At 40.6% G+C, this 27,500-nt stretch overlaps 1 protein-coding gene across 7 annotated transcripts in view; it reads right to left on the bottom strand.

Annotated features, from left to right (window-relative positions):
• rnf32 (ring finger protein 32) overlaps window positions 1-27,500 on the bottom strand; it is a 221,848-nt gene that overhangs the window by 93,491 nt on the left and 100,857 nt on the right. Inside the window, exon 1 of one of the 7 annotated variants that reach the window (XM_061965824.1) lies at window positions 12,222-12,292. The exons of the other annotated variants lie outside the window; for them this stretch is intronic. Coding sequence (XP_061821808.1) covers window positions 12,222-12,227 — 6 coding nt within the window. The 5' untranslated portion in view covers window positions 12,228-12,292. Of the gene's footprint in view, window positions 1-12,221; window positions 12,293-27,500 lie in introns of those variants that run through there. 7 annotated transcript variants of the gene reach the window in all.

Below are 27,500 nucleotides of genomic sequence, written 5' to 3'. Positions count from 1 at the left end.
CAATAATAGTGATAATGGTACTTGATAATGATAGAAAAGATACTAAAGAATTTGGTTTATTTGCCGCAATGGAGGTGATAATTATTAGCTCAGGGGGAGCAACACTAAGCAAGGAGACGCACAGTGTTGGAGTGCTCGCCGTGTGTGAGCCAACGGACCAAAAATAAATACAGGCATGAATGGATGATGCCCAATTACGTACTTTTTCATGAAAATCGTCTGATACTGATCAGTGGCCTATCGATTGGTGCATACCGAGTTAATTTGATTAATGCAAGCACTGATTTTTAGTTTTTTTGCTGCCGCTGTTATATATACTGTTATCTTGTAAATGGTAACTGTGATTTGTTATATATACTGTATATATATATATATATATACTGTATATATATATATATATATATATATATATATATATATATATATATATATATATATATATATATATATATATACATGCATGCGTTATTATGGTACATTTTTGGTGTACTTTTTTACTTTTTGTTTTCGCCCTCTTTTTGTGCCCTTGTGAGCATTATCCTTTCCATCCTTTGTAACTGAGCTACAGTGTGGAACAATTTCCCTTGTGGATCATTAAAGTTTGTCTAAGTCCACGTCCAAATAATTTACTGCAATCGTAGACCAAATCGTACGAAAAGCAATTGTTCCTGTAAGAAATAAAAGTATATCCGACTGAGCCGTTACAGAAATAAATGACCACAAACACATTTTACAGAGAATAATTATAGATTTGTACGCAGAAAACAATGCAAAAAAAAAAAAGCAAAAAATGACAAATGAGATGTATAAATGAACATTTAACTTTGATTTATTGAAGACTTCAGTTGGACACTCGCTACTTTCTTTGGCTCTTTTTTGGATTATTTAGCAGTCCAATTAAAAAAGAAAACAGTCACCAAGGAGTGTTTGTTTGGTTACTCCATTCCGTGTAATGTAATAACCCAGACTGTTAAAAAATGTCATCATGACTCAAATCATACGAAGAAGTGGGACACACAAAAACCGAGGCACCGCTGTGATTGCAGCAACAGTCACTGCCATTGCCCAAAGATCATAGCACTTACTATGCGCCCAGTCAGCCATGTCATGTGACGCAATGCTGGATTATTACTGGCTCCTTCAGAGTTAATAAGATGACCTCGTCCCTTTCTGTCTTCTTGTCAAGGTCTCTCCACTTGGCTGCTTGCATGCTGTTGCCATGACGACGGAACCAAGGCTTTCTGTACCTGAATGTGGCTACATGTGCCGCTCGACACAACAGGTAAGGCATGTTAGCAGTACTTCTATTAATAAATCAATAATGCCGGCACGAGAATTATGTCAAACATTTTAGTTTGCCTCTCATGTTGTTACACTCTGGTCAAGTGCAGGGACGGAAAACAGTTCACCCATCCATCCATTTTCTAGGACAAACTGGGCAGACCTGACAGTGGAAAAAAAGCACTGAAGCAGGCGGCAGAGAAGTCCAGCAGGGCCCATAGACTACGTTTACAATGCAGGCCAAAGTAGCCCAAAAATTTGATTTTTTTTTTTAATCAGATTTTTTCCAACTGACTGTTCACACTGCAAGTAAAATGTGATTATCAGACTCCAGTGTAAACGCGCACAGGTCCCAATGTGGCCCCAATGTGGCCTCGACGTCACTTGCATGTGCACTTTGATAAAGTAAAAACAAAGGAACTTGACCGGGATGAAGACCAGACTACTACGAAATAAAAATAAAAGTCTCCACATCTGAAGAATTTGTGTATTTTTTTACGTGAAAGTAAATGAAAGTAATATAATGCATGAATTGATGTATATTAGGGGTGTAACGGTACACAAAAATTTCGGTTCGGTACATACCTCGGTTTAGAGGTCACGGTTCGGTTCATTTTCGGTACAGTAAGAAAACAACAAAATATACATTTTTTGGTTATTTATTTACCAAATTTGTAAACAATGGCTTTATCCTTTTAACATTGGGAACACTATAATAATTCTGCCCACGTTAATCAACATTAAACTGCCTCAAGTTGTTGCTCGGATTAAATAAAATGACAAAACTTTTCTTCTACATATAAAAAGTGCAACATTAAACAGTTTCAAGTCAACTCATCATGCTTAATTTATTACAGCATTTGGGAAGCCTGTAGTTTATTTTGTAAATGTTATATTTCTATCAACATGTGATAGCAGGGACCCTGCCATTCAAAACTAGGCTGCTACATTACTAATGATTACACACACACACCGCACAATGAGCTAACACACACACACACACACACCGAGAGAATGCCGAGTGTGCGCAAAGCAGTAATCCGAGCAAAGGGTGGCTATTTTGAAGAAACTAGAAAATAAAACATGTTTTCAGTTATTCCACCTTTTTTTGTTAAGGTCATAACTCCACATGTGTTCATTCATAGTTTTGATGCCTTCAGTGACAATCTACAATGTAAATAGTCACGAAAATAAAGAAAACGCATCGAATAAGGGGAAAGTGTGTCCAAACTTTTGGCCTGTACTGTATATATACACAGCAAAAACTCAGTGTTCAAAAACAAGAATAAAAAATACTAAAATTAGAGGTATTTTATTTGAACTAATAAGATTATCTTCCAATAGAACAAGAAAATTTGGCTTGTCCTTGTTTGGGACGGTATAGCTCGGTTGGTAGAGTGGCCGTGCCAGCAACTTGAGGGTTGCAGGTTCGAGCCCCGCTTCCGCCATCCTAGTCACTGCCGTTGTGTCCTTGGGCAAGACACTTTACCCACCTGCTCGCTCCCAGTGACACCCACAATGGTTTAAATGTAACTTAGATATTGGGTTTCACTATGTAAAGTGCTTTGAGTCACTTGAGAAAAAGCGCTATATAAATATAATTCACTTCACTTCACTTGTCAAGACTTTCCAAAACAAGTAAAATTAGATAACCTCAATGAACCCAAAAATACCTTGAAATAAGTATATTCTCACTAATGACAAGTGCACTACTATAGGAGTATGTGTTTTCTATTGTTTCATTGAAAATAAAACAGCAAAGTCCATTTGGCTGACACAACTGTGTCAAAGTCATGATTTTTTTTTTCATGCATGAAATAAGAAATTATTACTTTAAAAAGGTAGTTTTATACTTGTGAGTGTTGATGACACAGCTTTGCAACAGTTGATATTCTAGTATCAGGCATGTTTTACTCAATATAGGTCATAAAATCTCAGCAACAAGCTGTAATATCTTACTGAGATCATATAGGACCAAAACCCTTAAAACAAGTAAAACACTAACATAAAATCTGCTTAGTGAGAAGAATTATCTTATCAGACAGAAAATAAGCAAATATCACCCTTATTTGAGATATTTAATCTTACTTCTTACTTACTTACTTACTTACTTACCCCGACCCTGCCCCCCTCTACATCAACGGCGAGCGTGTGGAGAGGGTCCACACCTTCAGGTACCTTGGAGTCCACATCTCTAACGACTTTTCCTGGACAGTCAACACCACATCAATCATCAGGAAGGCTCAGCAGCGGCTACACTTCCTGAGAGTCCTCGGGAAGTACAACCTGAAGCCTGACCTGCTGCTGACCTTCTACCGCTTGTCCATCGAGAGCCTGCTGACCTACTGTATTACAGTATGGTACGGCAGCTGCACTGCAGCAGACAGGGAGAGGCTGCAAAGAGTGGTCAAGACGGCTCCGAAGATCATCGGCCGCCCTCTCCCCTCTCTGATGGACATCTACACCTCCCGTTGCCTCAACAGAGCCAGTGCCATCATCAAGGACAGCACCCACCCTGGCTCTGACCTGTTCCACCTGCTGCCCTCTGGGAAGCGCTACAGGTGCATTAAAACCAAAACCATCCATCCATCCATCCATCTTCTTCCGCTTATCCGAGGTCGGGTCGCGGGGGCAGCAGCCTAAGCAGGGAAGCCCAGACTTCCCTCTCCCCAGCCACTTCGTCCAGCTCTTCCTGTGGGACCCCGAGGCGTTCCCAGGCCAGCCGGGAGATAGAGTCTTCCCAACGTGTCCTGGGTCTTCCCCGCGGCCTTCTACCGGTCGGACGTGCCCTAAACACCTCCCTAGGGAGGCGTTCGGGTGGCATCCTGACCAGATGCCCGAACCACCTCATCTGGCTCCTCTCGATGTGGAGGAGCAGCGGCTTTACTTTGAGCTCCCCCCGGATGACAGAGCTTCTCACCCTATCTCTAAGGGAGAGCCCCGCCACCCGGCGGAGGAAACTCATTTCGGCCGCTTGTACCCGTGATCTTGTCCTTTCGGTCATAACCCAAAGCTCATGACCATAGGTGAGGATGGGAACGTAGATCGACCGGTAAATTGAGAGCTTTGCCTTCCGGCTCAGCTCCTTCTTCACCACAACGGATCGATACAGCGTCCGCATTACTGAAGACGCCGCACCGATCCGCCAGTCGATCTCACGATCCACTCTTCCCTCACTCGTGAACAAGACTCCGAGGTACTTGAACTCCTCCACTTGGGGCAAGATCTCCTCCCCAACCCGGAGATGGCACTCCACCCTTTTCCGGGCGAGAACCATGGACTCGGACTTGGAGGTGCTGATTCTCATCCCAGTCGCTTCACACTCGGCTGCGAACCGATCCAGTGAGAGCTGAAGATCCAAAACAAACAGGCTAAAGAACAGCTTCTTCCCCAGGGCCATAGCCATCCTGAACGGACTGCCCCATTGTCCCTCATAACTGCCTTCTCTTCGGTGCAATAACCCATTCCACCAACCACCCTGTTTTTTTTTTCCATGTATATATTCATTTCACCCACTGTATAGAGTGTACAGGGTCACATTTGTAAACCACACCTTTCTTTGCACTTCTATATTTTTATATATTTACACATTGTTTTTCTTGCATGCACACATCGCACTGTATGGAATGGCCTCAATCTCGTTACCCTGCGTAATGACAATAAAGCTGATTCTGATTCTGATTCTACTTAGATTTTAGTTTTTGCAGTGTAATGTATATTGTTTACATTGTGAAACCCTACTAACTAGCAACAGGGAGGCATCAAACCCGAATTTTTGCCCGCAACCTGCAGCTTAACAATTAGCCGAGAGCTGGGCTGTAAGCTGGGGAACTCGTATCGCGAGGTACCAAGGTAGTAGTAGTATGAGATGGCCCAAACAGGCAGGCCAATACTTCAAAGTACAACGTACTAAAGTATTTAGAGTGTCATCGTGCTCATGATCAGGAAGGTGACGTTTGTGTTTGAAGCGTTCTAAGATCTCCAGGTAGGTCCTAAGAGGCCTGGCATTGTGGCTAAAAGAGATGAGAGATCCCGGGTATTAGCCAGCGTCTGAATTCACAGGATGCGCATACTTCGCTCAACATGTCACGTCTTAACAGCGTTTGGCTTCGCCTATGAGCCAAAATTCTTCCCTGAAGCCCCTTGTGCTTGTTTCGCAAGCTCAGATGAGGCCTTAAGCCTCCAGCAGAAGATGAATGCTGAGTGCTAAATTAATTTCAGGCATTTTCTTTTGTGCGCTGACAAAAGCGAGCAGGTTGCTCGCCGGCTTCCACGGCTGATGACAGATCAGTGTTTGCCCAGGTGTCAGGCCTCCCGCTGCAGACAGCGAGGGTTTGTCCACGGCTAACTTCACTCTGCTGCAAAGTGCCTTAATTGTACACAGCGCCTTCATTCACAGCGCCCGCCAAAGAATGCCTTCAAAAATAATCGCTGGGGACAAAATAGCGGCGCCTCTTGTGGAAATGTTGAAACATGTCCTCGTATTCAAGCGATTGTGGGCTGTATTTAAAAAGGAAGAGACGCTTTCATTGGAAGAAGAAAACTTTCTACTCAACGACACTCAGCAGTCAATTCATTAGGCACACCTGTGCGATTTAATGACACCCGGCTGATCAAACAGGGCCTGTTGTTAGCGAACAGCTATCGGGACAAATGCTATTATCTTTGGAAAGGAAGTGCTAGTATTGGAGGTCGTAAGTTGCAGGTGTACTTTGAAATACACAAGCTGCATCACTGAATAATTGTGTGTGCTTTGACTTTGCGTGCGTGTGTGTGTGTGTGTGTGTGTGTGTGTGTGTATGTGTGTGTGCGTGAGGACGTAGGGCAATCCAAATGTAGCAGTGGTATCACTCAGGCAGCTTGTTATGTCTGCACTGAGAGCACTTGGCTGAGTGATGGCTGCACAGCTGGCAGTCTGCATGCACAAATTCCCTCCCGACGCCATCGGGCTCGTCCTTTACCTTTAGCCACGCCCAGCCCGACGGAGGGAACGCAGGTGAACGTGAGCTGATTGGCTGATTGACCAATCAGTGTCTCGTTTGTTTTGTTTTTTACACTAATGGGAGCACTTCCACAGGGCTCTAAAACGATCTTTACTTGTTTTTTCAAAACTCCATGGTCGACGTCATTGAACTGAAGAAAGACATTTGTGGAAAAGGCACAAAGGCCTACGTGAAGGCCAGAAAAATACATTATTAGGGATGAATAAATACTAGAGATGTCCGATAATGGCTTTTATGCCGATAGCCGATATTTCGATATTGTCCAACTCTTAATTACCGATTCCGATATCAACCGATACCGATTATATACAGTCGTGGAATTAACACATTAGTATGCCTAATTTTGTTGTGAAGCCCCGCTGGATGCATTAAACAATGTAACAAAGTTTTCCAAAATAAATCAACTCAAGTTATGGAAAAAAATGCCAACATGGCACTGCCATATTTATTATTGAAGTCACAAAGTGCAATCTTTTTTTTAACATGCCTCAAAACAGCAGCTTGGAATTTGGGACATGCTCTCCATGAGAGAGCATGAGGAGGTGAGGGGGGTAGAGGGTAGCGGGGTGTGTGTATTGTAGCGTCCCGGAAGAGTTAGTGCTGCAAGGGGTTCTGGGTATTTGTTCTGTTGTGTTTATGTTGTGTTACGGTGCGGATGTTCTCCCGAAATGTGTTTGTCATTCTTGTTTGGTGTGGCGCATATTTGTAACAGTGTTAATCTTGTTTATACGGCCGCCCTCAGTGTGACCTGTATGGCTGTTGACCAAGTATGATTTGCATTCACTTGTGTGTGTGAAAAGCCGTAGGTATTATGTGATTGGGCCGGCACGCAAAGGCAGTGCCTTTAAGGTTTATTGGCGCTCTGTACTTCTCCCTACGTCCGTGTACCGCTCCGTACAGCGGCGTTTTAAAAATTCGTAAATTTTACTTTTTGAAACCGATACCGATAATTTCCGATATTACATTTTAAAGCATTTATAGGCCGATAATATCGGCAGCCCGATATTATCGGACATCTCTAATAAATACAGTGGTATATTGATAAGATGTTCCAATCAACATTATTTGCCTCAGATTTGATCCGATTTTGAACCCAGATCCGAAACTTTGACGGTAGATAATAGAACTAAAAATGTTTTATAGTAAGTAAATAAAATAAACACAATAAAACATTTTTATTAAGCTTATCTTATCAAATTTAGAAGTTGCTAGTATTGTTGTAAATCAGAAGCTATATTAAACTGGTGGTATTAAATGCTACTATTATTATTATACTACTGTGAATGTGTCCTGGGCATGACGTTAAAGTGCATCCAGCAGTGGAGGCTCCTCTATGGGGTCTTGGGGCACTTGGAGGTTAACCCCTTTACTACTGTTACCCCAGGTGGCCCTTAGCAAAGGCCTAGTACCTGACTGCCCCCTAGCCAAGGATATGGTGAAGACCTCAACGGTGGAACAGGCGGAGGATGATTGCTAACCCTATGGAGCGTCACAACGGCTGGGATGGCGGATGAAGGCTGCAGCAGAAAAGGGTCCCCAGTCGTCTTAGACTCCATGCCACTGGACCCTGACCCGGATCTGTCAAGGATCGTGTGGTGACTGTCTGTGCACCAGTCTCCCCACGTTAAACAAAGTCACGCACAGGCATCCTCCATAAAGGGATACCCCCCTACCAGGAAGATCGTCATACTCGCTTCGAGTGACCGCCGATGATGACTGTGAATCTTACAACAACTCACAATTCGATTACATTCCGATTCTTTGGGCAATGATTCGATTCAACACGATTCTCGCAATATATCATTTGGGTATAAAAAATTTAATAACACCATTTTAAAACAGGTAGAAGGTTACAAAAGCTCTTCATGGCTGCTGACGTATGACGTATACACGCAACGAGTGAGCGATGTGATGGCCTAAAACAACATATTTTTAAAATGTGTTTTTTTTTTTCTTACTAAATATTTTCTGGAAAATTGTGAATTGATTTAAAATCGGAATAAATAAGAATCGCGATTCAGCACCCCTAAATGCTACATTATTTTTTGGCTACTACACAATACCTAAATAATTACGACTGGCTCCTGTTTAAATCATTTGGGTTTTGCCCTCAGAGCCTTTCTGTATCCAGAGATGTATTTGTGGAAAAATAACAAAAACAACCAAAAAATGGTTTGTAATAATACGGACAACAAAAAGGAAAATAGCAATCTAATCACATTATAATCATTTATATACTGATACAGTTCTACGTATTGATAGTATCAACATCTGGATTTATCGCCCCTATTTTAAATTAAAGTTTAGCGGTTAGCTTCTTGTGTTGTCCTGCTGCGTGTGTGTCGCATGCTTAGCCATTGCTTTTCCTCTAGTCCACCAGTGATAATGTTACTTGGAAGAAAATATCATTAAATATAAGTTATCTTCTTCCCACTCCCTTTCAGGCAAAACTGGACAATCATGCATTATATACTGTACATTACCTTTTGCACTATATTAATTTATACTATTATGTGTTGTCATCTTAGTACTTTTTTTTATATCATTGCCTGAAATAAATGAAAAATGAATGAAAAAGAAAAGAAAAATTATAATAGGAACAAAATCCAGACACATAATTGTGTCCCCTTGAGCGTGCATTCCTTTTTAAAAAAATCTTTCACGTGAGTACAACACACAGAAGATACTACAAATAATAACAGAAGAAATTAACAAATTAAAAAGATGGTTTGATAAAAACAGACTATCGTTGAATCTCAGTAAAACTAAAATAATGCTATTTGGTAACAGTAGAAGAGAAAGTCAAACACAAATACAAATAGACGGAATAGAAATTGAAAGAGTAAATGAAACCAAATTTCTAGGTATAATGATTGATGATAAATTGAACTGGAAATCTCACGTAAAAAATATACAACATAAAGTAGCAAGAAACACGTCAATAATGAATAAAGCAAAACATGTTCTAGACAAAAAAATCACTTCATATTCTCTACTGCTCACTAGTGTTACCATATCTGAGTTATTGTGCAGAAATATGGGGAAATAATTACAAAAGTACACTTCATTCATTAACGGTGTTACAAAAAAGATCAGTTAGAATAATACATAATGTTGGATATAGAGAACACACAAATCCTTTATTTATTGAATCAAAGATACTGAAATTCTACGACATAGTGAACAGCTAAAATTATACACAAAGCAAACTATAACCTGCTACCCAAGAATATACAACAATTCTTCTCAAAAAAAGAGGAGAAATATAATCTTAGAGAGAAATGTAATTTAAAACATTTGTATGCACGTACAACACTTAAGACCTTCAGTATATCAGTATGTGGAATTAAATTATGGAATGGATTAAGCAAAGCAATCAAACAATGTACTAATATGATCCACTTCAAGAAACTCTTCAAACGTAAAGTGTTTACAAAGTACAAAGAAGAAGAACCATGATAAACATTCTGAATTTATTTAACTCATCCATTCTTTCATTCTTTCACTCACAAAATAATCTTACTTATCTCAACATATGAAATGTAACTTACTTCACCAATTATTATTTATTTACTTATTTTATTGTGATTACTTATGGAGTATATTGTGAATAAATTGAGAACAGGAAGTGAACAAAAGTTTTAGCAACTGTCATGTAAAAGAAAAGGGGTAGGATTAAATAAGCTTTGCTTCTTCCTACTCCTTTTCGAACATGTTGAAAAGAGTAACTGGAGATTGTGATGTATCATGTTGTATACTTGCATGTTCGAAATAAACTCAAACTCAAACAATCTTTAGCCACGCACACACTGGGGCACAGTTGAAAGTGGCAAATATCGGGCAAGCAAACTACCGTATTGTCTGGACTATAAGGCACACTTAAAATCTTTTTTTTCCCTCAGAACTCGACAGTGCGCCTTATAACGAATAAGTTTGGTTGAGCTTACCCACTTCGAAGCAATTTTATTTGGCACATGGTGAAATAAATGTGACCAGTAGATGGCAGTCAAACATAAGAGATAAGTGTAGGCTGCACCGTTTGATTTGCTTCAACATACGAGTATTATTATGGTGTGTGTATAAGGTAAGACATATTATCTGGCGTTTTGTTTCGCAATATTATGCAAAAGTAACATTTATTAATTATTGTTACAGTGTAATAATTATTGTTACCTGTGGTAATGCCACTATGATACAACATCTGTATTATAATCCTTGAACAAAGTAAGAGTGAAACACATGTGAATAATCACTGCATGGAGAACTGGGGGTGGTAGAGATGCGCGGTTTGCGGGCACAACCGCGGAGTCCGCGGATTATCCGCGGATCGGGCGGATGAAATTAAAAAAAATTAGATTTTATCCGCGGGTCGGGTCGGGTCGGGCGGTTGAAATAAAAAAAAATTAGATTTTAAATAGATTCAGGCGGGTGGCAGTTAAACCAATTCGGAAATATATATACATAGTTAAATGTTGTTACCCACATACGAAAAACGAGCAGGCACCTGCAGCATATGCCACAACAGAAGAAAAAAAAAAAAAGAGATGGACACTTTTACGGAGCGGAGAAGGGACGCCTCGCCGGGGTCCGGGACCGAGGCCCCTTCCCCCGAGAGGGCCCCACCGGGAGCCGTAGCTGAGGCGATCCGCGAGAAGGGCCCGACGCACGTCCAGGGTCACCACCGCGCCCACCGCACCGACACCCCGCCTCGTCCGCCTTCGCCGCGGCCGGCGTCACGCGCAGCAGGTAAGCAGCTTACCTGCCCGCCATCCCCGTGGCCGGGGGCTCGTAACAGGGGTCACTCCGCGCGCTCCGCCCGCGCAGCTTACCTGCCCGCCACCCCTGTTGCCGGGGGCGCGTAACAGGGGTCACTCCGCGCGCAGTGCGCTCACGAAAGGGGTGGGGCTCACCCTGGTTGATATAGACAGCAGGACGGTGGCCATGGAAGTCGGAACCCGCTAAGGAGTGTGTAACAACCCACCTGCAGAATCAACTAGCCCTGGAAATGGATGGCGCTGGAGCGTCGGGCCCATACCCGGCCGTCGCCGGCAGCGAGACGCGCTTGGAGGTGCGCTCAGCGCGGCTCCCATATGATTGCGCACTGGTGTGCGTCTGGGTCGTGACAGCGTGGCACGCGAATGTCTGTGCTGCATTGGATCAGTCTCCTTTCTTTAACAGGCAAAAGCTTTATAACCTCACTAATGCCTTGCATCGTCTATATTAGATATATAACAACGGGCGGGTGCGGTTCTGATTAAATGTTACATCGGGTGGATGACGGATGGTTGACGACTTTCTGATGCGGTTGCGGATGAAATAATTGCCTATCCGCGCATCTCTAGGGGGTGGGATTAAATAAATTATCTTCTTCCCACTCCCTTTCAGGCAAAACTGGACAATCATGCATTACATACTATACATTACCTTTTGCACTATATTAATTTATATTATTATGTGTTGTCAACTTTGTACTTTTTTATGTCATTGCCTGAAATAAATGAATAAATAAATAAATGAATGAAAAAATTGAAAAAATGAATTACCTTCTGGTACCTGCTGATCTGTATTTGGGATCTGCATAAATCCTAAAAAATTGCCCCTTTGTAGTCCGTGCCGACGCCGTACTCGATAAGCTTCTACATTCGCTCTATCTTCTTGTTATGTGACATTCATCCTCCGCTGTTGCCATTTCTAATATAAAGTAGCGTAAAGTTCTTACTTATATCTGTCAGTAAACTCGCCATGAAAGCGCGAAAACATACCGGTTAGTGGGTTTACATTATTCACCCAAGGAACTTTAGTTATTAGAGAGTTCCGGTCGGACAGTTTTTCACGGGACACATTTCTGGCGTTGTTATTGCACTAGTGAGCCACGGATGAGGAGATGCTGCTCCGTTATTGATTGAAGTAAAATCTGAATGTCATTAAAACAGTTACCTCCATCTTTTGACACTTCTTCCACTCCCGTCCTTGCACGCTACACCGCTACAACAAAGATGACGGGGAGAAGACGCTGCCGTAGGTGAGCCACGTAAATAAGACCGCCCACAAAACGGCGCATCCGGAAGCGACTGTCAGAAAGCGGCTTGAAGATGATCTGTAAAACATCATTTATGCAACATTTTGACCAAAGAACCACCATTACATGTTATGTAGACCACAAGGAAGTCTTTTACATTTAGAAAATAATAACACCTACCCAGTGGCCTAGTGGTTAGAGTGTCCGCCCTGAGATCGGTAGGTTGTGAGTTCAAACACCGGCCGAGTCATACTAAAGACTATAAAAATGGGACCCATTACTTCCCTGCTTGGCACTCAGCATCAAGGGTTGGAATTGGGGGTTAAATCACCAAAAATGATTCTCGGGCGCGGCACTGCTGCTGCCCACTGCTCCCCTCACCTCCCAGGGGGTGAACAAGGGGATGGGTCAAATGCAGAGGACAAATTTCACCACACCTAGTGTGTGTGTGACAATCATTGGTACTTTAACTTTAACTAATTAACAATATGACTCCTTTATGCGCCCTTTAATCCGGTGCGCCTTATATATGAAAAAAGATCAAAAATAGACCATTCATCGGCAGTGCACCTTATAATCCGGTGCGCCCTATGGTCCGGAAAATACAGTACTTTGCCTCAGAACTAAAATGCAGTTTCTTAGGGGAAGAAAGGCCAGAAAAAAAAGTGTGCATCGGTATATGTTAGAACAGTTCTGCGCGTCCTTTACAAAAAGACCTGGAAAGCAGTCATGTGCTCACACGCTTGGCCTGCCAGTTGACATTTGCCTCTTTTTGGCTTTTGACGCGCTATAAGAGCCGAAAACAAAGACAACACATCACAACAGGACAAGTGGACAGACTTAAAAGAGTTCCTGCCGGTTTCTTTTTTCCCGGGTGGAACTGGAATCCTCCGCCACTTAATTTGGCGGCGGAGCAAAGTTGTGTTTTCGTAAGCCGCCAACATAACCGTCAGCACCTTAAGCGAGTAAAAGCGCTTCCTTTATGAGCTAAAGCCGCCTGATATTTGCTTTGCAGCGAGAAAAGAACTCTTTAAAACACAGCGGCAGCAGACATGAAAGAGCAGCACAAATGAATTGAATGTTGTTTTTTTCCCGATGGGATCTGAATGCCTCTTTTCCCACAAGCCTCGGCACAGGTGATTCATCACGGCGTCTGTCAAAAGAGCTTTCCACAACATGAGGCGAACAATGACGCTGTGATTGCAAGGACGGGAGAGCCCTTGATTGAAAGATATCAGCTACGATACGCTTGCGGGGGAACGAGAGGAGGGGCGCTCGGGGTGTGGAGGGCGGGGGAGGTGGGAGGGGGGCTGCTGTTGGCCAGGCACGACAGACTAACAATCTTCACCTTCTAATGGGGGCGGGGCAGATGCTACCTGGCCATATGTCATCAAGCAAAATCTCATGCCCACCAGCAACACTCCACAGAATTTTACAAGATATATAAAAGAACATTTTCAATAAATTAAGGCTCACGTGTATATGTATGATGACAAAAAAATTATTAAACAATTAGCAAAAACAACATTTAAAAGATAATGCAGGATTTCATATTGGCCCCATATTGCACAAAGAATGTTTTGAAGCATTTGTTTACTCCAAAGCATGCATCTCACTCAGGTTTGAGTCAAATGGTCTAAAAATATTTCATATAAATAAAAAAAGGAAGAAAAAAAAACACACTCGGGTCAACAGGCAGCGTCAAAAGGTGCCAGCAACCCATGTCTCACATTTTAACATTCACATTAATTAGTAATTAGTCAAATATATGTGTATATATATATATATATATATATATATATATATATATATATATATATATATATATATATATATATATACACACACACACAGTACAGGCCAAAAGTTAGGACACACCTTCTCATTCAATGTGTTTTCATGACTATTTACATTGTAGATTGTCACTGAAGGCATCAAAACTATCAATGAATACATGCAGAGTTATGTACTTAACAAAAAAAGGTGATAAGTAGGGATGTCCGATATTATCGGCCGATAAATGCTTTAAAATGTAATATCGGAAATTATCGGTATCGGTTTCAAAATTATCGGTATCAGTTTCAAAAAGTAAAATTTATGACTTTTTAAAACTGTGTACACGGACGTAGGGAGAAGTACAGAGCACCAATAAACCTTAAAGGTACTGTCTTTGCGTGCCCGCCCAATCACAAAATACCTACGGCTTTTCACACACACAAGTGAATGCAATGCATACTTGGTCAACAGCCATACAGGTCACACTGAGGGTGGCCGTATAAACAACTTTAACACTGTTACAAATATGCGCCACACTGTGAACCCACACCAAACAAGAATGACAAACACATTTCGGGAGAACATCCGCACCGTAACACAACATAAACACAACAGAACAAATACCCAGAACCCCTTGCAGCACTAACTCTTCCGGGACGCTACAATATACAGCCCCCGCAACCCCCGACCCCCCGCCTCAACCCCGCCCACCTCAACCTTTTCATGCTCTCTCAGGGAGAGCATGTCCCAAATTCCAAGCTGCTGTTTTGAGGCATGTTCAAAAAAATAATGCACTTTGTGACTTCAATAATAAATATGGCAGTGCCATGTTGGCATTTTTTTCATAACTTGAGTTGATTTATTTTGGAAAACCTTGTTACATTGTTTAATGCATCCAGCGGGGCATCACAACAAAATAAGGCATAATAATGTGTTAATTCCATGACTGTATATATTGGTATCGGTTGATATCGGAATCGGTAATTAAGAGTTGGACAATATCGGAATATCGGATATCGGCAAAAAAGCCATTATCGGACATCTCTAGTGATAAGCGGTAGAAAATGGATGGATGGATGGATGTTTTATATTCTAGTTTCTTCAAAATAGCCACCCTTTGCTTTGATTACTGCTTTGCACACTCTTGGCATTCTCTCGATGAGCTTCAAGAGGTAGTCACCTGAAATGGTTTTCACTTCACAGGTGTCATAGTTTTGTAAATAGTCATGAAAATAGAGAAAACGCATTGAAATGAGAAGGGGTGTCCAAACTGTACTGTATATATATATATATATATTTCTGGGTAGATCAGCTTTGCGTGTGCGATCAGGTGTGCCCGCATTTTAGTGTACGTAAACCTTGAGTAAATCAGGCCCTTACAGTTTAACAGGTTAACTACCTTGTCAAATGTTAGAAGCCATGCGATAAACAAAAAGATTAGTTTGTTTAACACGCAAACCTTAGGCTTAGGTCAGGCTGATTAGAAAAATAAGTACTCATCAAATATACTGAATAAGAAGGGACTAAAAAAATAACTGGTGAAAAATAAATGCACAAACAATTATGTAGTGCTAAAAGAAATAAACCAAAATAATAATAAATGATAAGATAAACTGTCAATAAAATTAAAGTGTAAACTAAAATACAGCTTGGCAGCTTTAGTCATGATTTTGGCGCTTAAGAAACTTCTCTATGACTTTAGCTCCAGACTTTTTTTGTTTGTTTGACATTGTCATTACTGCCGTAAGTGGTGGAAAAGCGTATTGCAACTGAGTACCGCTGTGGCCCATACGGACCACAGCTAAGAAACAGATCATTTTTTGGCGGCCCAACAATGATTAAGATACAATGGAATAGACGATATGGATCAAGTGATTAGATTTTGAGGGTGATCTAGATCATTCCTACTACTTTACCTTACTGTTACGTTACAAGGCTGACCTTTTCTGTGAGTGTGTATTCTAGCAGCTCCGCCTCCACTTACAGCAAAATAGAGAGTGGATGTCTGAAAAGAGACTTCACTCCTTTTATTTCATTCCACTATAGAACAAATACGCCTAAGACCTATGCAAGAGTAAACCCCCTTACAGCCTATTTGGAAGCGATCGACAAAGAACACAAACACACACGGACATGGCTATTCTTGTATCCTTCATGTATTCGCTTGGGTTGATTCAACTTTTAGGACATGTCAGAAATAGGAATAAGTGATGCCATTTTGGAGGTGGAGAGGTCTGCGCTCTCTGCCTACATTTTTAGTTTTATATGAATTCCTTGAAGAAATATAGTACAAACAATTAGATTGTAATATCTGGCACCCCTATTAAATAATAATTCAAATATGTAAACTTTTCTTGTATACACAACAGACATCTTCCTCTCAAATCTAAATCTGTTAGTGAGCATTTCTTCTTGGCCAAACTAATCCATCCCCACCTCACAGGTGTGGCATATCAAGATGCTGATTAAACAGCATGATTTTTGCACAGGTGTCCCTTAGGCCGGCAACAATAAAAGTTTTATCACACAGCACAATGCCACAGATGTCGCAAGTTTTGAGAGGGTGTGCAGTTGGCATGCTGACTGCAGGAATGTTGTTGCCCGTGAATTGAATGTTCATTCATTCATTCATACACATATACACATATATATATATATATATATATATATATATATATATATATATATATATATATATACACACACATATATATATATATATATATATATATATATATATATACACACACATATATATATATATATATATATATATATATATATATATATATATATATATATATACATACACACACACACACACACACACACACACACACACACACACACACACACACACACACACACACACACCGTAGTGAGGATAAAACGTACAGAAAATAGATGGCCGTGAATAAAAGAATATGGGGTGGTCAAAAAAAATAATTCCAATTTGAGATATAGATGATTCTTCATCATAGGTGTCAAACTAAGGCCCGGGGGCCAGATCTGGCCCGCCCTAGAAAAAAATTGTGTCAATAAAATACTATTATAAATGCATTGGTTCTTTAAATTTTGACAAAAATAAAAACATATATTTTTTACATTAATATTAACTAAACATGTCAAATGTTATATTATTATATCCTGATTTACAAAAACATTTTTGTAAGGATAAAATAAATAATTAAATATCTGCTTGTCACCTTTACTTATGATTTCAAAGCAAGCTTGTTATACATTAAAAAAATCTAATGAGCAAATGCATCAGCAATTGTGTATAACATTCTACATTCTACATTTATTAGTGCTGTTAAATGCATCCCACTTGAATTTTGATTCATCATAATTAATCACAGGTTTTTACCCGCATGCATAATTAGCCCCACAAGGGCCCTATTGAAATTGCTGTGTTTTTCTCCTATACGTTTGGACGTCTTTTTGAGGCCCAATATTTTGCAGACGTGTCAGGTATGTTCGAAAAATTTTATAATTTTGGGGGTCCCGAAAATAAAATTTAAAAATTAGCTCTGTAGCGCCACCTTTAAAATGAGAAAAAATGTGCCCCTCCTACCAGTTTCATGTATCGACACAAAAATCGCAGGAGACGTCTATCATGACGGGACACATAAAAGGTTGAGGAACCCATACCCATGCCTTTCATTTTTTGGCGAAAAAAAGGGGTCGTACATTAACGAACTGTTCCTAGGGACTTTCACCAAATGGGTCGTTGTTAAATTTACAGATACTACACATATAGGCGATAATGACTTGCAAAAAAAAAATTGTCCTACGCCATGATCATACTTGCCAACCTTGAGATCAATCAAAAACTCCGAAATCGGGAGATTGGGGGTGTAGGGGTGGGCAGGGTCGGGGGGCGGGTTAAGGGGGAGGAGTATATTTATAGCTAGAATTCACTGAAATCAAAGTATTTCTTATATATATATATATATATATATATATATATATATATATATATATATATAGTACAGTAAACAGTAATGAAAACACAGTTCTACTAACTGTACTGTACTTGCTGCTTACTTAAAAAAAAAAAAAAAATACTTACCTTTCACTAAATTTTGGATATTACAACTTGCCGTAGTTTTGAAGCAATGCATGATGGGAATCCGGATGTTGTGTGTCAGTGTATTAACGTGCCGGCTGGAATAAACACACGCTGAGAAATAGCTCCGTGCCTGCCTACTTTATGGGTTATAGATAAACCTATGGATAACGGAGACATATATAATAGTGTCCTTTTCAGGTGAGAGACGACGCTAAAGGCAGTGCCTTTAAGGCACGCCCCCAATATAGTTGTCCAGCTGGAAATCGGGAGATTTTTGGGAGAATGGTTGTCCAGGGAGATTTTCGGGAGAGGCACTGAAATTCGGAGTCTCTCGAGAAATTCGGGAGGGTTGGCGTGGAATGGCGCCAAACTTTGCTTTGATAGATTTTGGCCATTTTTTGGCGAAAAAAAGAGGTTCTACTTAAACAAATTCCTCCTCGGAGCTATGGCCAAATGAGTCACGGTTAAAATTACCGATACTACTTACAGAGGTGATAATAAATTGAGAACAAATTTTGCCTACGCCATAAGATGTAGGCGTGGTTTGGCGCCAGACATTGGTCTGATGATTCGACACAAAGCACGAAACGTTAATAACTCGGCTCCACAAATTCAGATCTTGATCCTATTTGGTAGATACCATGATGACAGCCTGAAGTGCCCAATGGGTCATTACATGTTCCTACCTATTCGTAGTAGGCGGAGCCTAGCGGCAAAAACTTCCCCACACCATCACCAATTCAACTGTCATTTCTGCACTTTAGGTGATCAGAGACGAATACTAAACTGACAGGTGATGATACATTGCAAAAAATGTTCTGCAAATGACAGGATGTGGGCGTGGCATGATCTGATGGTTCGCCACAAAACACAAAATGTTAATAACTCGGTTTCACAAGTTCAGATCTTGATCCTAATTGATACAAATGATGATAACAGTGTGAAGTGGCTTTTTTATTTTATTTTATTTTGGCTCGGGCAGCGAAGCAAGCCCCGCAGGGACGATACAGAGCACCACAAGGGCGCTGTTGAAATTGCTGTGTTTTTTCTTCTTACGTTTGGAAGCCTTTTTGAGGCCCTTATCGTGCACAAAATGTCCCCTAATTTTGCAGGAGCTTCAGGTATGGCGAAAAATGTTATACTTTGGGGGTCCCGAAACTTTTGGTGGTGGGTCAGGGCGCGGTGCAACAGGGGCGAGGGCCCGTTCAATGGTGCACGCAGCTTTAATTCAAATGAATTTAATAAACGCTGCCCATTACTGCTCCCAGCTCTACCATATACAAACCCCAAAATCAGTGAAGTTGGCACGTTGTGTAAATCGTAAATAAAAACAGAGTACAATGATTTGCAAATCCCTTTCAACCTATATTCAATTGAACAGACTGCAAAGACAAGATACAGCAAGACGATGCCAAGCCACGTGTTACAACAGCATGGCTTCATAGTAAAAGAGTGCGGGTACTCGACTGGCCTGCCTGTAGTCCAGACCTGTCTCCCATTGAAAATGTGTGGCGCATTATGAAGTGTAACATACCAGAAAGGAGACCCTGGACTGTTGAACTACTTAAGCTGTACATCAAGCAAGAATGGGAAAGAATTCCACCTGAAAAGCTTCAAAAATGTGTCTCCTCAGTTCCCAAACTTTTACTGAGTGTTGTTAAAAGGAAAGGCCATGTAACACAGTGGTAAAAATGCCCCTGTGCCAACTTTTTTGCAATGTGTTGCTGCCATTAAATTCTAAGCTAATGATTATTTGCAAAAAAAAAATGATGTTTCCCAGTTCGAACATTACATATCTTGTTTTTACAGTCTATTCAACTGAATATAAGTTGAAAATAATTAGTAAATCATTGTATTCTGTTTTTATTTACGAATTACACAACGTGCCAACTTCACTGGTTTTGGGCTTTGGTATATTTCATTGAAATGTTCAATACAAGTGTTTAATATTTAGTCTCGGTTTCCAACCCCAGAATGAGAAATAATGCTAATTTGTCTCCCGTTCGCTTATGAGCTCTTGTGTACTTCTTAGGTTGGAAAATATGGGCGCTTGCGACAAGCATTAGGCTCCCATCAATTTGAGCACTTTAGGCCCATAAAACTGAGAGGCTGAGCAGCAGCAGCCTGTAATTTAGACAAGGAAGACGTGATATTAAGAGAGCAGAACAACTCTCACTGCTTGCACAACCCACCACAATACTATTTCCTCGCATACTGAATGCGACGTGTCTTTTTAAAGCCTGGCCCTCAAAGTATGATCTGCGTGATGTCAAGTTGCATTTTCTGAATAAAAGTTTATAGAAGTGACCCACAGAGCACTTCATTTCCTTCTGCAGCCACCAAGTGACATCACATTTGAAGACAGAGCTGTGTGTGTGTCTGTCATGTATGATTATGTTGTACAAAGATGTCCCTATTAAGAGCGTCAGGCAGCCTGAAAGTGTGTTATGAAAACAGCCGTGTGACAACACACTGCCAAAGCACAACATTCATTATTAAGCGTCTTGTGGAGGAAGTGAGGGCACTAAGCTGTGCGATAGCGAGGATGGAGGAAAGCCGCTCTTCACCGTCTAATTGCTTCTTTCCTGCGTGAAGGTCTTGTCGTGGGGACACATTGAAGGCTTCCTCATTTCCAAAAAAAAAAAAACAACTATCCTGAGATCCTCATTTACTGTGAAAAGCATCTGCTAAAGCATAAAAAAGCCAAATTAGCAGCACATTCACGAGCTGTCAAAGGCTGCTGAATGTCAACAATGGAGGCTGAGCTGCAAACGCTTAATTATACCGTGTGTGTGTGTGTGTGTGTCCTGCGCATGTGCCTCGTCGCTGCACCCAGGTTTAGAAGCGATGATGTAATATCAAAACTGTTTTTGTGTTTAGGATGAGCATTACGTCATTGCTAGCTCTCTGGCTGCTAGCAACGCAGCTAAGTGAAGCCTCGAGGAAGAGGCGGGGCTTCTTAAAGGAGGGCCGGGGGCCCAGAAAGGGTCCTTGACAGGGCTGGAGCACACATCATTTTATCACCTTCAAAAAAGGACGATTTCATGGAAATACCAAAGGAAAACATTGGAAATTCCAGATTGTATCACCAAAATGTATATTTTTACTAACTTAAATGTGCAGCCATTATTACATGTGTTTCATTATAATTGCAAGTTGTTAACCTGCTCACTGATTGGCTGGGAGGAGTCACATGACCATATGGTGGCAACCATTGCAACCATGGTAAGTATTGATAGTAAAAATAATAATGGATTAGATTTATATAGCGCTTTTCTAGACATTCAGAGTGCTTCACAGAGAAGTGAGAACCCATCATTCATTCACTCGACATTCACACGTTGATGGTGGTAAGCCACTGAACGACCAGTCTTTTACCGTAAAATCTCCGGTGGTTCTTTTTACGGTGTATTACTGAAAATAAAAATAAACTATTTTAAGGTGAAAAAAATGGCAGCTCAGGTGCCAGAATTTTAAAAAGTGCTACTGTTTTTCCAATTACAGTAATGTTGTGAAAACTACCATCAATTTTACAGTAAAATTCTGGCTACTAAACTGCCAGTTTTTATTTGCTATAAAAACAGTGCTACTGTAGTTCCATTTACCATAATAACAACTATTTACATTTAAAATTCTGGTGACTGAGTTGTCAGTTTTTTACTACAAACCCCAAAACCAGTGAAGTTGGCACATTGTGTAAATGGTAAATAAAAACAGAATACAATGATTTGCAAAATCTTTTCAACCTATATTCAATTGAATAGACTGCAAAGACAAGATACTTAACGTTCGAACTGGAAAACTTTGTTATTTTTTGCAAATATTAGCTCATTTGGAATTTGATGCCTGCAACATGTTTCAAAAAAGCTGGCACAAGTGGCAAAAAATACTGAGAAAGTTGAGGAATGCTCATCAAACACTTATTTGGAACATCCCACAGATGAACAGGCTAATTGGGAACAGGTGGGTGCCATGATTGGGTATAACAGCAGCTTCCATGAAATGCTCAGTCATTCACAAACAAGGATGGGGCGAGGGTCACCACTTTGTGAACAAATGCATGAGCAAATTGTCCAACCGTTTAAGAACAACATTTCTCAATGAGCTATTGCAAGGAATTTAGGGATTTCACCATCTACGGTCCCTAATATCATCAAAAGGTTCAGAGAATCTGGAGAAATTGTAGCCACGGCTGCCTTAAGTAAGACTGATAGAAGCGTGGCTGCCAATTTGCGCCAACGGTCCCTCCGACCACCACCAAACATTAATTCCCATTTATACACCAGTGTGAGCGGCACTGGGAGCACGGTGGGTGAAGTGTCTTGCCCAAAGACACAACAGCCGTGACTAGGACGGCGGAAGCTGGAATCCAACCTAAAACTTTGATTTATATTCTGTCGCTTCGATTAATCGTATAGAAAGTGTGACTAATAAGAGTGCCTGGAACTTCAAATACACGGATATAGTGACCGTGCGGGCGCTGCAAGAAGATGCACAAAAGAGCGGTGTGTGTGCTGTGTCATATTTGGCAGCAAACAGCGGAGAGGCTTTTTTTTTTATTAGTAAACATCTATTCAAAGCGCAATTTCAATGTTGTTGATGTGCATTTATTACAAAAAAGAATAAAAGATATGGCAAGCAGAAACATCTTTGTTTCGTGCAACAATTTTCCATGAACTTTGCATTGAGGCCAGAGTTTTTTTTATCCAATTACTTGAACAAACTAATCGATAGATTACTAAAATAATCCTTTGCTAAATTATTGTAGTACTATGACAATGTGAGTACTATGTGAAGCAGTGGTGCACGATAATTATCGGGCTAATGTTAGGAATACATCCCTGCAGGACGAGGAATAGCTAAACATGCTTCACTACACACCGTAGCTCACCGGCGTCACAATGTAAACAAATGCCATGGATGGATCTACACCTGACATCCACTGTAATGATACCAAGTACAAGAGCGTATCAAGTCGATATTACTATGATTCCATCAATAATTTTTATCTTTACAAAATCTTTTTTTATTTTTTTTTATTCATATTATATTCATAAACTCAGGAAATACGTCCCTGGACACATGAGAACTTAAATTATGACCAATGTATGATCCTGTAACTACTTGGTATCGGATCGATACCTAAATTTGTGGTATCATCCAAAACTAATGTAAAGTATCCAAACAACAGAAGAATAAGTGATTCTTACATTTTAACACAAGTGTAGATAGAACATGTTGAAATGGAAAATAAGCAGATATTAACAGTAAATGAACAAGTGGATTAATAATCAATTTTTACAGCTTGTCCTTTATAATGTTGACAAAAGAATAGAATGATAAATGACACAATATGTTACTGCATACGTCAGCAGACAAATTAGGAGCCTTTGTTTGCTTACTTACTACTAAAAGACAAGTTGTCTCGTATGTTCACTATTTTATTGAAGGACAAAATTGTAATATATTATATATTATATATTATATTATTGTATATATCGATTGTAATAATAAACAGATGTTTAACGTACCCTAAGATTTTTTATTAAAATAAAGCCAATAATGCCATTTTTTTGTGGTCTCTTTTATTTAGAAAAGTATCGAGACGTATCGAAATACATTTTGGTACCGGTACCAAAACCAAAATATTGGTATCAAGACCCTAGTTCCTACCTAATAAGATGTTCTAAATGTCCCCTGAGCTTGCCGCAGTTCACAGTGTAAACAAACATGGCATCTATCGTGTAGGACTTATTAGCTCCTTCAGAGGAAGACAGCCTGTGTGCCGCCTGCACCAAATGCCCCGCAAACACTCTGCGAGGAGAGAACAAAACACCGGCCTCAACACATCAAACCTCGCCGGCCTCAACACATCAAACCTCGCCAGCCACACCTAAGCGCCACCAGCATCAATGCCTTGAAAACCCATGAAGGTGCTTGTGTTGCCAAGAAGCTGCCCAAAGCCAGTCGCAAAGAAAGGTTATCGCCTTTCACACCGGTGCTGTGTCCGAAAAGTGTAAAAAGCCCGCCGAGACGACCCTATGGCCAAAGAGATCTGCAATTTTATCATGAAAAGGATGTCCCTGGACAGCTAGCCTACCACCAATGCTGACGAGACTGGACCTCTGGAGTCACGGGTCTGTACTTCTGACTTGTATGTTTGCTAGCAAATAAACCACCACTCCTGCACACACTTATAGATGTAAACAAAGACTTAAGCATCAATACTGACCAATTGATATGATGTTAGCCCGACCATAGAAGTGATGATATTTACATTTGCTTAGGACAAATCTACAGGTACAGTTTTTCATATCTACCTTTGTTTGAGTCTTTCTTACCTCCTGGTGTGCACAAACTACAGTTACATTTAGATAATACATACAAATGAGTTATAGGCATCGGTCTTGAGAAGCAGGAAGTCATCAATAGCTGCTTTAAAACAAAATATTGTGCATCCATAGTAGTAAGTAGAGATGTCCGATAATGGCTTTTTTGCCGATATCCAATATTTCGATATTGTCCAACTCTTAATTACCGATTCCGATATCAACCGATACCGATATATACAGTCGTGGAATTAACACATTATTATGCCTAATTTTGTCGTGATGCCCCGCTGGATGCATTAAACAATGTAACAAGGTTTTCCAAAATAAATCAACTCAAGTTATGGAAAAAAAATGCTAACATGGCACTGCCATATTTATTATTGAAGTCACAAAGTGCATTATTTTTTTTAACATGCCTCAAAACAGCAACTTGGAATTTGGGACATGCTCTCCCTGAGAGAGCATGAGGAGGTTGAGGTGGGCGGGGTTGAAGTGGGGGGAGGGGATAGCGGGGGGTGTATATTGTAGCATCCCGGAAGAGTTAGTGCTGCAAGGGGTTCTGGGTATTTGTTCTGTTGTGTTTATGTTGTGTTACGGTGCGGATGTTCTCCCGAAATGTGTTTGTCATTCTTGTTTGGTGTGGGTTCACAGTGTGGCGCATATTTGTAACAGTGTTAAAGTTGTTTATACGGCCAACCTTTAGTGTGACCTGTGTGGCTGTTGACCAAGTATGACTCGCATTCACTTGTGTGTGTGAAAAGTCGTAGATATTATGTGATTGGGTCGACACGCAAAGGCAGTGCCTTTAAGGTTTATTGGCGCTCTATACTTCTCCCTACGTCCGTGTACCACTCTGTACAGCAGACGTATTAAAAAGTCTTAAATTTTACTTTTTGAAACCGATACCGATAATTTCCGATATTACATTTTAAAGCATTTATCGACGGATAATATCGGCAGTCTGATATTATCGGACATCTTTAGTAGTAAGTATTCTTAATAATACAGTGGTACCAGTGTTTTCGTTCCAAAATTTTAGACGAAAACCAAACTGTAAAAAAAAGAAATTTTTTCGTAAAAAATTAATCCATTTCAGATACACAAATTTTGAGCAATATTTTGCCCTCACCATCTCGGCTATCTAGTCCGTTTACCTGTGTATCATTCCATGGAGTCAAGTACCCAAACAAGTAAACCTACACGTTGGTGACTCTTTAATGCTTTCTTTAATGAGTACAACTGAAAAAAAAACCACCATGGGGCCAAAGAAAGTTGTGTGTGCTAGCACTTCAATACAGAAAGTGAGACACACTATTGAATTTAAGAAAGAACTCGTAGCATAGGAGTAAAGTGGCGCTTGCTTGGCTCTCCCATCTACTCCTGCCTTTGTGCTCATCACCGGCTTTGCTGATGAAGAGTCTTCAATACAGGTAATTGTAATGTAAATGTTCATGTATCCATTTTATTCATTATATGCATATACAACTATAATTATTCTCTATAAATGTCTATGAAGGTTCTCATTCATCTAGGTCATTGTCTTCTCAGAGCATTCAATCAATCGCAACTGGACTGCTTGGACGAAACGTCTTCCAGTTGCGATCCATTGTATTCTCTATAGTGTGTTTTGTGGCAATATTTCTGGGGCTCCAGAATAGATGATCAGATTTGCATCATTTCTTATGGCAAAAAATGTAATTTTCACATGGCTTGGTTTACGTCTGACCTTTTAGAACGTATTACTAACAAAACCTGAGGTACTACTGTAATTAGTATTTAGTCTTTTTTGTGATTGAACAAGCTATCTATCTATTGCGAGACATAATTTTTTTAATGAAAAAATGGTGACACATTAACAGTGTTAAATGACTCAATAGGAAGATCATAACGATTGTAAGTGTTAAAAAGTAAAATATATAGTGTGAATGAATTATTAGTACTAGACAAGGACAAGGGGGAGTTTTGCTTTTTCCACCTTTTCTTTGTCCATCCAGCTTCCTCCGCTTATCCAAAGTCGGGTCACAGGGGCAGCAGCCTAAGCAGAAAAACTAAGACTTCACCGTCCCTAGCTACTTTGTCCAGCTCATCCTGGGCAATCCTGAGGCATTCCCAGGCCAGTTGAAAGACATAGTCCTTCCAACATGTCTCTTCCCGGTTGGATGTGCAGGGAAGTATCCTGACTAGATCCCCGAGCCACCTTACCTGGCTCCTTTCACTGTGGAGGACCAGCGGCTCCCCACAAGTTCTCTGCGGATGACGGAGCTTCTTACCCAATCTCCAAGGGAGAGACCAGCCGCCCTAAGGAGGAAACTCATTTCGGCCACTTGTACCCACGGTCATGTCCTTTTGGTCACTACACAAAGCTCAGTGACGTAGATCGACTGGTAAATTGAGAGCTCTGCCTATAGGCCCAGAATCCTCTTCACAACAACGGACCGATTCTGAGTCAACACCACTGCACCAATCCACCAGTCAAACTCGCAATCCACTCTTCCCTCACTTGTGAACAAGACCCCAAGATGTATTAACTCCTTCACTTGGGGAAGGATCTCAATTATGACCTGGAGCTGGCACAACCGTGGACTTGGACTTAGATGTCTTTAGCTTTTAAGATCATTAGGACACCGCAACAAGGTGGTAGTTCCTTTTTGAATGAAGAGATGTTCTTAATGTAACTTATTAAGCATGTTCTAAATCAGTGTTTTTCAACCGCTGTGCCGCGGCACACTTGTGTGCCGTGAGATACAGTCTGGTGTGCCGTGGGAGATTATCTAATTTCACCTATTTGGGTTAAAATACACTTCCATATCAGTAGGTGGCTAATTGCTTTGTAGATGTCGGAAACAGCGGGAGGCAGCGTGCTGGTAAAAAAAGGTGTCTAATGCTTAAACCAAAAATAAACAAAAGGTGAGTGCCCCTAAGAAAAGGCATTAAAGCTTAGGGAAGACTATGCAGAGCAAAACTAAAAATGAACTGGCTACAAAGTAAACAAAAACAGAATGCTGGACGACAGCAAA

The sequence above is a fragment of the Nerophis lumbriciformis genome, linkage group LG07 (genome assembly GCF_033978685.3).
Source record: "Nerophis lumbriciformis linkage group LG07, RoL_Nlum_v2.1, whole genome shotgun sequence".
In the NCBI taxonomy this organism is placed as follows: Eukaryota; Metazoa; Chordata; class Actinopteri; order Syngnathiformes; family Syngnathidae; genus Nerophis; species Nerophis lumbriciformis.
This window is presented reverse-complemented; position numbering and strand designations above follow the sequence as displayed.